Source organism: Dicentrarchus labrax, unplaced genomic scaffold, assembly GCF_905237075.1.
Source record: "Dicentrarchus labrax unplaced genomic scaffold, dlabrax2021, whole genome shotgun sequence".
NCBI classification, from domain to species: Eukaryota; Metazoa; Chordata; class Actinopteri; family Moronidae; genus Dicentrarchus; species Dicentrarchus labrax.
Genome location: NW_026136707.1, coordinates 24760842 through 24773998, shown reverse-complemented (window position 1 = coordinate 24773998; position 13157 = coordinate 24760842). Strand labels below are relative to the sequence as shown.

The 13157-nt window shown below is 41.9% G+C and overlaps 1 protein-coding gene across 2 annotated transcripts in view; it reads right to left on the bottom strand.

Moving 5' to 3' along the window:
* snrka (SNF related kinase a) overlaps positions 1–8235 on the bottom strand; it is a 50574-nt gene extending 42339 nt beyond the window's left edge. Inside the window, exons 1-2 of one of the 2 annotated variants that reach the window (XM_051405299.1) lie at positions 7974–8235; positions 6477–7190 (exon numbers count right to left, since the gene is read on the bottom strand). In XM_051405299.1, the coding sequence (XP_051261259.1) occupies positions 6477–7065 (589 nt within the window). In that variant the 5' untranslated portion in view covers positions 7066–7190; positions 7974–8235. The remainder of the gene's footprint in view (positions 1–6476; positions 7191–7973) is intronic. The other variant, XM_051405298.1, reaches the window with a different exon arrangement.
* Between the last annotated feature and the right edge of the window lie 4922 nt (positions 8236–13157).

Genomic DNA, 13157 nt, shown 5'->3' with positions numbered 1-13157 from the left:
CCTTTGTCACCTGTCACCAAATCAATGCGCATGCGTTTGGCTGTCTCTCTAGGGAGCACAGCTAGCCTTGACTAATCCCGACTCCAACTGACTGACAGCTGACCATTTGTTCCCTCAGCCCCAATGCCTGAGTCTGGCCTCCATCCTTCCTTGGCTTTCCAAATCACTCTTTCGCACAGACAGTCATACAGAAGAAGATCAGGTTACACACTGTCTTTTCCTGCATTCGTATACTTTGAATTGAATGCAAGAGGCAAGAATGTGAGACTAGAGCAACACAAGAAGCACAGATCTACAAGTTACTATATATGTGTGTATATATATATATATATATATATATATATATATATAGGAGTAATTACTCCATGTTCCTGGTGCTCATGGGATTTTCATGTTGTACCTGATATGAAGAACTAGACCCGACCTGCCAACTGGCGTCATTATACTGGTTTTAATGGAAATAAAACGATATGTGCATTACTCATTCAAATGCAACACTCCTCCACAGTCTTTCCTCTCCCTTGAGATTCAGCTTCTCCTCCCGAGTGTCACCTCTAAGTGGGAGACGCACACAGAGACACACACACAGACACACACGCACACACACCCTTGGCAGTTTAACAGGCTATATGGTCCCATCGTTCCTCAGACACTTAATCAAGACTGGATCATCCATTTAGTAATAGATAATACTAAACACTTCCATTATGATCAATGAAGGCAGTCGGAGCAACACAACTATATCATTATTCAGACAGTCAGACAGTCCTGTGAAGCAGGCTGTCAAACATCACAGATCGAACTGCAGAGAGCTGCCATCACTTTTCATTTTGTTCATATTTTTGTAAAGCTACACATAAGAGGGCTGTCTATTATATATTCTCTAAAAACAGTGTTAACAAACAACACAAAGGACTTGAGTCCCCATTCCTGAAATACTTTTTAAAGTATCTTTGGTATGACAGGTACAACTCTGATGCATATAGACATGCTTAGCCTCCATCAGGGTGAAAAGACTGATAACTGATGAGGATAATCGTACAGCAGGGTCCAAAAGTAAAAAGTAAGAAGTTTTTGAGACAGTTGGCTTCGTGCAAGAAGCAATTATGATCAAATGTTCTCTTATTTGTGTTCGTATCAATGATTTGTTTTTATTTATTTAGTTAGTACCCATTGATTTTTGGGATTCACCAATGTTTTCTTATTTTTGCTCTTAGGCAAGAGAAAGTTTTACGCGTGGTCGAGAGCACTCTTACCAAGATCAGAACAAAACATCTAGTTGTCACAGTCTATAATAACATTTGATTATATGTTAGAGTAATTATAGTGATTGCATGGGCTAAAGATACTATTGGTCCACTGTTATTTAGTGTTTATTTTTCTATCGATATTATATATACACTATATTTTATATCTATCCATCTATCTATTGTTTAACAAACATTCCGAATGTTTCTTGCATCTGATGTTGACTTATATTTTCTCTTAACAGAATATTAAGAGATATCTAGGAGAATGTTGCTGCATGAGGCCCACTATATGTACATGGAGTACAGGGTTTAAAGGGGTAAACTAAATGAATGAATGACATCTATTTTTAGATTTTCTTCTGAAAACCACTGCCAACCAGTATGTGAAAATAGTTGTACATTTTATGAATTTGCTGCACCAGAGTTTGTATATTTATCATCTCTCTAGATCTACCTCACATCTTTCCATCCTGAAATGCCTAAGGCACAGAGAAAAAGGCAGATCAAAGATAAATATAGGCAGGTGTACGGTGTAGACGGTTATTGTGCATTCACAATCTGACCTCTGATGGGAATTTGAATATTGCTCTATGTGCATAGTCCAAATCCAACTGAAAAAGAGAGGACGTCCTCGCCTGACTGATTTGTAATGTCAGCATTACTCGTCAGTGACAGGCAGGACACAGCTCTTCATAATGAACTGCTAGCTCTGTATTAGTATTGTTCACTTTTAACACAGTGCTGCTCAATAGAAAGACAAACTAAATCTAGAGATGAGACAGATTTCCAGGTATAGAAATACAAGAGTAAATATTGAAGCTAAAGCAGATAACATTAATATAAGTGTTATACTCCATCCCATTTGTTTCTATTGGATACTCTGAGGGTAATGAAACAAAGGCCAGCTGGGTTACTGGAGGCTTTCTGTGACCTTGGCCATTTAACACATCTGTAGAGTCAAAAGCACCAGTGATTTATGTAACAGGCAAACCAGAACAAACAAAGATATGAAGGGTTATTCATGCAGCAACCTAGATGTATAGAAAATGTGTGTACACAGGGATACAGACTGAGACTTGCTTAGTCTACAGTCATTATGAATATGATAGAAAATTCTTAGCTCACCAATAGAATTCAAGACAACACACATCTACCCTGGTATCCACCTCTGGAAGAAACAATTACAAGCATTTTGTTTGGGGAGGAAAATGCTACAGATAATGAGGAAGCTGGTCTTTGGCCCAGTGGTAGGAACCCAGATGAATGAGTTCTAATCAAACCAAGTCAGTCTGTGTCAACACAGGACTGTGTAATGGCTGCATCCTGCCTCCCTCTCATCCTTTCCTGGCCCAGTCCAAACAATAGCATGGATTAACTGTTCTTCCCATCTACTGGCAGCGGGCTACAGTAACCAGGACTGCAATTAAGAGCCCCTCTGGCTTCCCTCAAGAGACACCGTTTTGGTGCAGACGCCAAGGCCTGCCAGACAGCTCCGCAGGGCACAGGCACACACATCTGTAAATAGGTTGATCACTGCTATGGGTCATCAATGGCTAGTTGTAGCAGGATGGCTTTTGTAAATCAAGGGCTTTCCATCAACTAAAGAGTGCCTTGAGCACAACACACTGAACCTTTTAACAGCAGCTTTAACCGGTCTCCACTATCAGCTGGTACATGAAGGTGAGACATCATCCTCTGTAATGAAACTACTCATTTTCCTTGATTGCGCTGCACTTTACCCTGCCACAACTGTCATAGGATGCAGAAGAAAAGACATGGGTTCCTAATTATGCTTTACAGATGTTCTCCCAAACATCCTTAAAAGCACACACCTGTTTTTGGCTTCAAGTAATAAAAAGGGTTTTGCTTCCCACTGATGGCTACTCAAAAAACCAAAAGCAACCCTGTCTGCGTCCTGGGCTGGACAAACAATAAGCACTTTCAACTCATTACACTCATTTTCAGAGCAACAAACACACAAGGCTAATGGCTCTGACCACAGCATCATGCGCCCCACAACAGCCACTGCAACACTTGACTAAACCGCACCGTGGTGCACAGACGAGTACAGACAAAAAAACTCAGTACCAGAGAGTGGCCATCAGTGGCTCCAAGTACCCTCAACACAACAACTGCAGAGGGCTGCGGCTGCACAGCCCGGCCAAAAATGGGACCTATACAATTACCATCAGTCCCTATAAGTGCATCGCTCCCAACAGCCACCTGGTAGAGCACACAGACTGTTATGCCTGCTAAACAGCCCTGCTCAGCACAATAAAGTATAGTGAGCTGCATATGGGCAGTGACTATCAATAATTCTGAGTGCAGGGTGGCAAGCAGCCTCTTAGCGCAACCAGTGCAGATGGTGGTACACTACAAATTCATGGAATGGGAAGGGCATATTAAACAGCTCTACACACAGCTCGTGGGGTACACTTTGGACTAGCTGCTCATATCTAAAACCCAGGTCATAAACATTCTCTGCAGCATCTGTTGCACTGGAACATGGTTTAATACTGGGCCACAAGATTTATCTTGTCATCGTTGATTTTTTCTGCATTTTTAATAAGGTTTCACCAAATTTGAAGATTCTGGGACTTTGACATTAGCTACGTTTTGTATTTTGTTTTGAATTACATGAAAACAGAAGAAAGAAGTAGGGCTGCAAATTAATCACAATATTAGCAAAATTTGCAAGTGCAATATCCAAATTGCAGCGGCCCCAATTTAAAAAGGTAAAATGTGACAAACAGCATTATAATGATCAAAATCACTGTCATTTTAAAACTTGCCGCAGCTAATGACATGACAAGTCATGGATGTCATAGTTACACAACAAGCGTTATAGATCAGGAGCTTCTCAGGAGCAGCAGTCAGAGACAGTGACCAGCAGAGCAGCGATGGAATGACTTGATGCGGTAAAGTCTACTTGGCTAACGGCTTAACAGACAGATTTGGCTGTTTTTGCTTGTTCAGTTCAAATATAAAAGGAAAAAAATGTCAGAACTTTAGGGGTGTAACGATTCACCAAATCCACGGTTCGGTTCAGACCTCGATTTTTGAGCCACGGTTCGGTTCATACCGCGGTTCTCCCCGTTTTGCAGAGAAACAGAGAGAGAGAGATGTTATCTGATATTACATTAAGCGGATACGGCAGAAATTTTACATTACGGAGCGTCAGTGAACGCACCACTGCAGATGTCACTCACTAACGTTAGTTTCGGTTTGGACCCACATGCGGTGCACTTGGAAACTGAATCACGGGTGGGTTTACGAAACGTACTGCGGATGGAGAAAGTCAGCAGAGACACACACAGGGAGAGAGAGAGACAGAAAGAGGCGGAGCAAGCAGGCGTGTTTGCCATGAGTGACCAGAGGTCCAGGCTAGGTGTGTGTGCTGTGTGTGAGTGTGGGGAGAAGAGAAAGGGAGCAGATTAAAGTAGTAAATAAACACTAAAATAAGGTTGAAAATGACCTAGAATAACCTACTGTCAATCCAAATACGATATAGGCGTACACGCTACCACCCCACGGGCCGCTGCCACCGCCGCAGTTACACTGTCTTAATGAGAGCCCAACAGTCCAGGGAGCGAGTGTGTCGCGGTTCTGTCTCTCGGATCCACGACACAAGACTGTGGACTTTTGTGTCGCGATTTCGGTCTCGGTTTCAGAACCGTTACAGCCCTACAGAACTTACAAGATTATATTATTACAACTTTGTGTCTCCTTGCAGTCTGTATTATGAAATCATATCTGACCTTGTGGCCCTATGGGGACCTGTTAATTAAAAACCCAGAACTTCACATTCAAAAACAATATACAACTGCAAAATCCAGTTCCACATAGCTGATCATATCATATTACAGGTCACTAAGCTTAACCAGCCGTGCCTTCAGTGAGAACTCAACATGAACTGACCCTCAGGTCCCTGTGCACCACATGCAGCCAACAGCAGCAAGACATCACATAGACCAGCCCTCTTAGCAAGCCATTCGTTCAGACACTCTTCATGTTTCTCCATCACCTGAATCCAATACAAGATAAAGCTTCTATCAACGTACAGGGCAGTGCTGTGGAGCAATATACTACTTTATCTATTGTCCAGGTTCAAAAAAAGACCATATCAAAGTTCTTAGGATGAGTGAGTACGTGTGGGTGTGTGCATCTAAAGTTCAATGTGAAAGTAACCACAGTTTCCTCATTGCCTCTGCCGCACCTCATAAGTATGTGAGAACCGTGACTGAAAAAGGGGAAGCAAATAATACCTAGTTGACTGCCTTTGAAAGCATTTTCTACACGCACAAACAATCACGAAACCGGCTTCAGGATCAGCACCACATGAACACCCACACCGTCCGAAAAACAAGCTAAACTGTCCGCATCCCATTATCCAATTCAAGAGCTGGAGTCGGTTCCGTGTTCTGGCCATCATCGAAGCTACCTGATGTGAAAGATACCATATCAGTCGTGGAAGGACACACAATCTGTCTGTCTGCACTCTGTCAGCCCTCATAGAAAATCAATGAGCCAGTTAATTTAGTGCAATGGGACACCCACGGACATCAGTACTAGTAGAGCTGACCTTGTAGCACATGGCCTATGGTAGCCTGCAAAATGATTAGTGTCAAGTAGTGTTAGCAGCATAGTGCTACTGGACACACAGCGCTTGATTTAAAACAAGTCCAACTGCGTATTCTGCTGCACATGACGGGCGGCTGTTCTGGACAGTGGCTATCTAAACACAAAACAGGCCATGCCGAACACGTGTTCAGGCTCTGTAAGCAAACCAACAGCCAGGTTGTTACAGCAAGGTGTGACATAAATGTGAGAAACAGGTGCTAGCCACATTGCCAACCTCAGTGCACCACTGTGCTAAATCCAAGGTTCAGTATGACTTTGATAAAGATATCCTGTGTAGTCTGCTGCCAAAAGACACATCGAGACATGCTTTTAGGGAGGTGAGGGAGTTAACAAGTGGACTGAACACTAAGCTGGTGCCACAGGCTGCAAGTCTGGTCCATCCAAAAAAAAAAAATGGATCAGACAAAGTAAAGAAACAGCTGTGCCTGTGTCAAACCACCAGACGTTCATAACTAGGCTAAACCAAAAATCTAGCTCACATCCTGTCTGGAAGAACTGCACTGTAACTCTCTGGCATTTTCTAATTAACAGTGTGACTCACTTCATTACTTTAGCATCATTCATAAGCCTACACGTTTTGCATACCTACGGCTGGAGCATCATACTCATCACCCAGCAGTATTTCCGGAGCAGAGTACGCCAGTGATCCACAACTGGTTGTCAGCTTTTTCCCCGGCTGAAACTTGTTACTGAATCCAAAGTCAGTGAGCTTGACCAGCCCTTGTTTCTCAAAGAACACCACATTCTCCGGCTTGAGGTCCCTGTGCACCACATGCAGCCGATGGCAGTAGGAGATAGCGTGGACAATCTGGGCAAAATATTTCTTAGCCAGCTCTTCATTCAGGCCCTCTTCATGTTTCATGATGTAGTCGAACATATCCCCTCCATCGCCTAGCTCCAAGATGAGGTAAAGCTTGGTCTGAGTATCTATCACTTCATACAGGCGGACAATGTTGGGGTGCTGGACCAGCTTCATGCAGCGGACTTCCTGGAAAAGGTGGCCTGTGGCCACGGTGTCCAGCTTAGTCTTGTCGATCACTTTCACCGCCACCTTCTCCCCGGTGAAGACGTGGCGCGCCAGCTTGACGACAGCAAAGTGGCCACGGCCCAGCGTCTTGTCCAGGTCATACAGGCCAGCGATCTTGCCATCATAGCCCCGCTTGAAGCCTGCCATAGCTGGAGAGGGCGATGGGGAGAGGGGGACCCCCACTGTAGGCAGGGGCAGGTTGGCTGAGTCGCGTGGGTCCAGCTTAGTTCAGTTCATCGAAGGCTGAAGGAGAAACCCATGGCTCCAGCTTCCTGTGTGAGGAAATGCACACAAAATGACTACAGCTTCAATACAACACTGACTGTATTAAACTGGCTGATCATTAAACTGAAGGAGACATTAATACGAGCAAATAGAAGTCGAAACATTCTCTATGTTCACCTCATTATGTCTGTCAGACAATAAACGGTACCAGCTCCCTCCCTCAGAGCGGACATACTACTGAATAAACAAAGTTCATTAAGCGTATTGAACTGACTCTGAGAGCATTAATAACATGTACCTTAAACGCCACACTCAAAGCCTGCTGGACATTCAGAGGAGGCGTTGGGCTTGTTTTGACAGGGTGGCTGCTGCACTGCCGCTGGGTAATATATCCCGATGTGCTGCCTCGTCCTGCTACAATAAACCCAGTCAAACTTTCTAAAACTAGAATAAACGCCTTCCAATGGTCGCAGGTATATGTAGCTGTTCAGTTTGACAGACTGCTCCAGAAGTCAGCTGCATAACGGGCCCAGCGGTAGCACCCAAAACTACAACGTTAGCACAACGTTACCAGGGGCTAGCTCGTTGTTCATTGATTGATCAACGTTAGCTTCCCGGCAGACTAACGGTAACCGCCTTCGTTCTGCAACGCTGGAAGGTCGACCACCGACTCACAAACCCACCCAACGATAATCTCCACACAAAGAAGTTGAGCTAGCCGTGCCACAGAGCGCTGCGTTTACAGGTACACAGGTGCTGCTTTAAATATCACACAGCTAGCCGTAGTTAGCATGTAGCAAGCTAAAGTTACTACGGCTCGCTCAGCTCACCTCTCCAGCTTCTCTACGGTAAACATAAAGCCCCGAGTCCGGTGTCTACCGGGTACCTTGGGTCCTTCGGTGCTCTCTACTGAAGCTTGTCTCAGATTATCACAGAAGACGAGGGTGGTGCCGCCTCTTTGGGGTGACCGCGGCACTCGGAAGGTGCCTATGCCCAGGGTTCATCCGTAAAACGAGGCATTGCATCGTTGGCAACGGCAGCCTGGTCGTTGTATCCTCCCAGCCGAGGCGGTGGGGCTGTGATGCTGCCTTCAGGGGCTGACAAAAGTGTCGAAAATTCCACAACGATCCGACTTTTGCCGGGATTACCATGCGACACCATACACGTGTTCGAAAATGATTTCCACTGTTCAAGAAATTACAAATGTTTAATCGATTCATGGTATCATATTATACCAAATCAAACTTTTCCTATTACATTTATTTTAAGGTGGACTGGATTTTTTTTTTTTTTTCAGAACCAACAACAGACAGAAACAATTGTCATTAAACTATGTTTTACTATCGTCTGACTAAAAGGCGCGTACCTGCAGGGCAAGTTGTATATATTCACAATTGTGGAGCTCAGACTCACGTCCTTACGAGGATCACGTGAAGGCAGCATAAGAGCATCACCGACCGCATTCAACTCTGACGTCAAACAAAGTCTTTTGATTGGGAAATGCTGCTGAAACAATATTTACACAACAATAAATAAGGGTCTAATTGATAAAGGCATGGCAGTTTGGCCCTAATGAACAGAGGCTATGTGTTGTGAAATATGCATAGCAGGACAACCCAGTGATGTCGCCCATATAGCCTATAATTTAATACAAGCCGACAATATCCTACAACACTTAATATGGTGATCATTCTTAAATACTTGTGTTTAGTACTACAATATATACAGTCTATACGGTTTGTGTGTGACGATCCATCGCCTGTCAGTGTTGTTGCTTCCCAACAAACGGCGCGCAGTGACATCTAGTGACGGACATTACAAACATTTGTTCTTACCTTTACTTGACTTACTTAGGTGTGTTCCTGCTTCAGTTGGGTGTTTGCTGTGACTTGAAAAAGAAAAAAATGTGGTCTGAGATTGCATGCACCAGTGTTTTTTTCCCCCACAGAGAAGAACATTTGAGGAATGTCACCCTGCACACACTCCGCCAAAAGGGCGTGTTCCTCACAATGTGTTTGTGTTTCTGTTTCACTTTGTGCTCCTTCACTTTTTGCATGACACGATAAAGTATCAACTAGTATCAATTACTGTGAACTTCTGCCTAAAGGTTTTGCTCTGTATTTACTTGTCTACACATTACCAAAAACATTATTGAAAGGGTGTCATTTTATTTTTATTTTTTTACCAGTTAAAGCTGCTACTGCAGTCATTTTTATGACAATTACCTTTTGTCATATTTGCTGAAACGTTCACTAGTTCCTGACAGTAGAACATCAGACAGATAATCTGGGAAAATATATAATATATACTGTATTTAAATATATTCCAATATATATAATATACAATTTACAAAATTAAGTCAGTGTCACTTAAGATAACTGAAGCTACTTGAAACCAAGAAGGTTTTTTTAACTTACAAAATTGAGTTAGTTGTACTTCCTTAGTGCTCCAAGTGGCATTCGGAAGAATCCAACCCGCCTAAACAAAAATAACCAATTTTTTTGTTCACAGGTTGTCAAATATCGACGCTGGGAATGAGACTCAACAATCAGCTTCAAGCCAACAACCCAAAGCGTCTTTCTATCTTTCTCTGCTCTGATCGGTTGTTTTCATTCAGGCCCGCTGGATTCTTGCAAATGCCATTAGGAGCACTAGGAGGAGACAGAGGAACCTGATTTTTTCACAGATTATCGGTCTCATGTACTACTGTCAGGATATAGTGAAAGTATCAGCATATATGACAAAAAGTGATTTTCATAAAAGTTACCTACTGCAGAATTAAAGTACTGTGCGTAACAACAATATCAGCATCTATCAACTCTCACACATAAGAGAATGCAGCCATAATTCAAGTAATTAGTCTGTTAAAAGGAAAAGAACTGAATAAATGAGAGAAGAAACAAATAAAGGTGCTTGCATACAGTCGTAGTGAATGATACAATTAAGTAATCATATCTTTAAAAATGCTGAACATGTCCAACATAATATAAGATCAATGAGTAGCTGAGAACATCTTTTGGAAGAGTGGTGTTCATCCCTCCACTAGAGTTCAGTAGCATACAGTCTAACAAAGAGCACTAAAGCTGTTCTGGAAGCTTATTGTAGACCAATACCTTATTAATACATATTTTTTATCCTTCAGTTTGTCATCCATCTGTAGGTATTTGAGGTTTTAACACAAGAAAGACAAGGACAAGTTGACCTGAGCTTTCATTATACAATAATAGTTATGCATATTGACAAGTTAGGTAGATATAAAGATTTGTATATTATGTCATACAGCAATAAAAAAACAAAGCAAATAGTGTCAGTGTTGCCTGCTTTTCTTTTTTCAAACACAAGATGGGAGTGTTGCTTTGTATTTGAGATGTCACCACACATTCACAGGACTTTGATGGAGGGAATCTAAAATGTGTGGGGGTTTTTTTGTGGTTGTTAGTTGTTGTTTTTGCTAAATGATCAGCTAATTTCCTTTTGATCACATTTCCCAATTCACCACTTAAAGCTATCACAATGAAGCTAAATCATAGGATAAGTTTGATCAGAACTATTATTGTATTCCATCATGGATATACAATCCCTTTCATTTTCTGATTTCCTTTCATTTTTCACTCTGCAAACACGTTCGGCCTGTAGAGACCTTTATCCTTTATTATTAAAGGGTGAATGTCTCCATGTTATTTACATTCCCTGTACCAGAAGCATTAATGAAGATCATCCATGTCTGGCTCTACTTCATCTGTTTGTTTGTTTTTCAGTCAGTTGGGTAGCTCAACAACCAAAGCCATTGTGAAATATTAATGGCATAGGACTTTTTTACGGAAGACACGACACAGTGGGAACAGTGCAGGCGTAAATAATAAAAAATGAATGGTGGCTGAATAAATTCCATTTAGCTGCTTATGTTTCAGGGTCATGGTGTTGTGTGAGGCAAGTCAAAAATGTCTGTGAAAATGGCCTATGGTGAGAAAATATTTCCCTTAGATATAAACATAAAGATACTTCTCCTTTAAAACATTTTTTTTAAATTACTGGATTATTATCATATCACTGACAGCAGCGTCAATAAAGTGGATTTTTATAAAGTACATTTTATTGATAATACAAACATAAGTGTTTTTCCATTGTGGTATTGCCATTTTTACCTAAATGAAGGATCTCAATACTTTTTTTTATGACTGTCACATAAATATCTGATAAATAAGCACGAGACGCTGTAATGATGTGCACATGTGACAATTAGAGAGGTCGAGTGTCATCGCGAGATCTGAGCGCGGGATTTCCCTCGGCGGTAGGTGGAGACTGGACACAGCAGAGTGGAGTCGGTATCCAGGCAGCTGCTCTCCCCCAGTCTTTCTGACAGCTAGGCTAGCTCGTAAACAACACCAAAAAGCCCCGGCGGTGTGTCGGAGAATGTAATGACAGAACAAGCCGTTGTTTTTACCGACAGTCCCAGTATCCGCCGGCATTCCTCGCTCCATTTCCACTACATGTCTTGTGTTCCTGTTCAGGACCGTCTCTGCAATGTACTGAGGCACCGATGCTGCCCAGATGAGCTAACCTCTCAACTGTCTCCAAAGACAAAAGCAACATTTTCACTGAGAGCTGAGGTAAGAATTATCGGGCATTTAATGGCTGTTTATCAGAAAGGGCTTGTGTCGGTAACATTCCCTGAGCCCGACTGTCACAGGGCTTTTGCCTTTGCAGGTGTTGGTGTATCTGAGAGATGAGTGGGTCCGGCTGCTACCTCGTAAGAAATACGCTTCCAGCTGACATACACTTATAGTTCAAGATGTGCCTGTAGATGTGTCTATAAACATACCAAACCTAGTTTAGGAAATGTATTATCCAATTCACATATATGCCAATTGACTTCTTAAGTGCTATTAATATTATACATCTGTAAAAATATCATTTAAAATACACTTCAAATGAATTGAAGATTAAACAAATGTAACAGTGCAGCTAGGAAGAACCTATATTTCTTCTTTCTAAATTCTATAAATGTAAACACATTACTTTCAGCATTTTAAATATACTTTAACATTAGATTTTCAAATCTATTCATGCACTGTGTTTTTGCACTACAGGTGTAGGCAGTGATGAGGTGGTTATTCAATGGCAGGGTTAAAGCTGATCTCTAGTCAGTGATCATTGCACCGAAAATAGAAGTAAGTCATGAGGCTTCATTGGCAATATCCCGATGAATTTTAGTACCGTGTGCACATCTGTGTATTGTATTTTAATTTAGTTACGTTGTGCAATTAAGCATTTAGTGAAGAGGTTTTCAAACTGGGGTCCGAAGACCAACAGGGGTCCTTGAGTGGGTTGTAGGGGTCCCTAGAACAAGGAGGAATAGAACATTTGAAGTTTAATCTTTTTTGGAAAGTTAGAACAACCCAAGGAAGGAGATAGGGTTGGATGTTATACTTGATTGTATTTTATAATCATCCCAGTTTGATCCTCTCCAATTGGGGGTTTGTGGTCCAATGTGCATCCATTGGGGGGTCCTTGACATCAAAAAGTTTGTGGACCCCTGATTTAAGGCAAACTTCAATATCAGCATTGTTCTTCTTTTATAAAAGAAATGATTCATCATTCATCCCTTTGTAGCTTCTATGTATCAGTTTGCTTTAAACAATATCCTTAAATATAAAGATGAGTTTTAGTGGACATTCCTTACTCACTGAATCACAGTTTGCGTACCCAGCTCCCCTGTGTGGATCAGTAGCATGTAATAAGTAAGATTTAGGGTACAAATCTAAGAATAATTGCTATAATTATAACCACCTTGCTTCAGTATGCTGCATTGTAACTGAACAGTTTGAGCACATGAAAACAGGCCTTGTCTGTTCCACAACACTGACGCCAGTGCTGTGAAAATGAAAATACCATAACGCTGCTTGTGTGGTATTTATGGTCCATCAGCTCCCTGACAAGATGTTATTTCATGTCCCTGGAGTGTATACATTCTGCAGAGGGTTCTCGGACTTTAATAAGATCCACCGTCATGG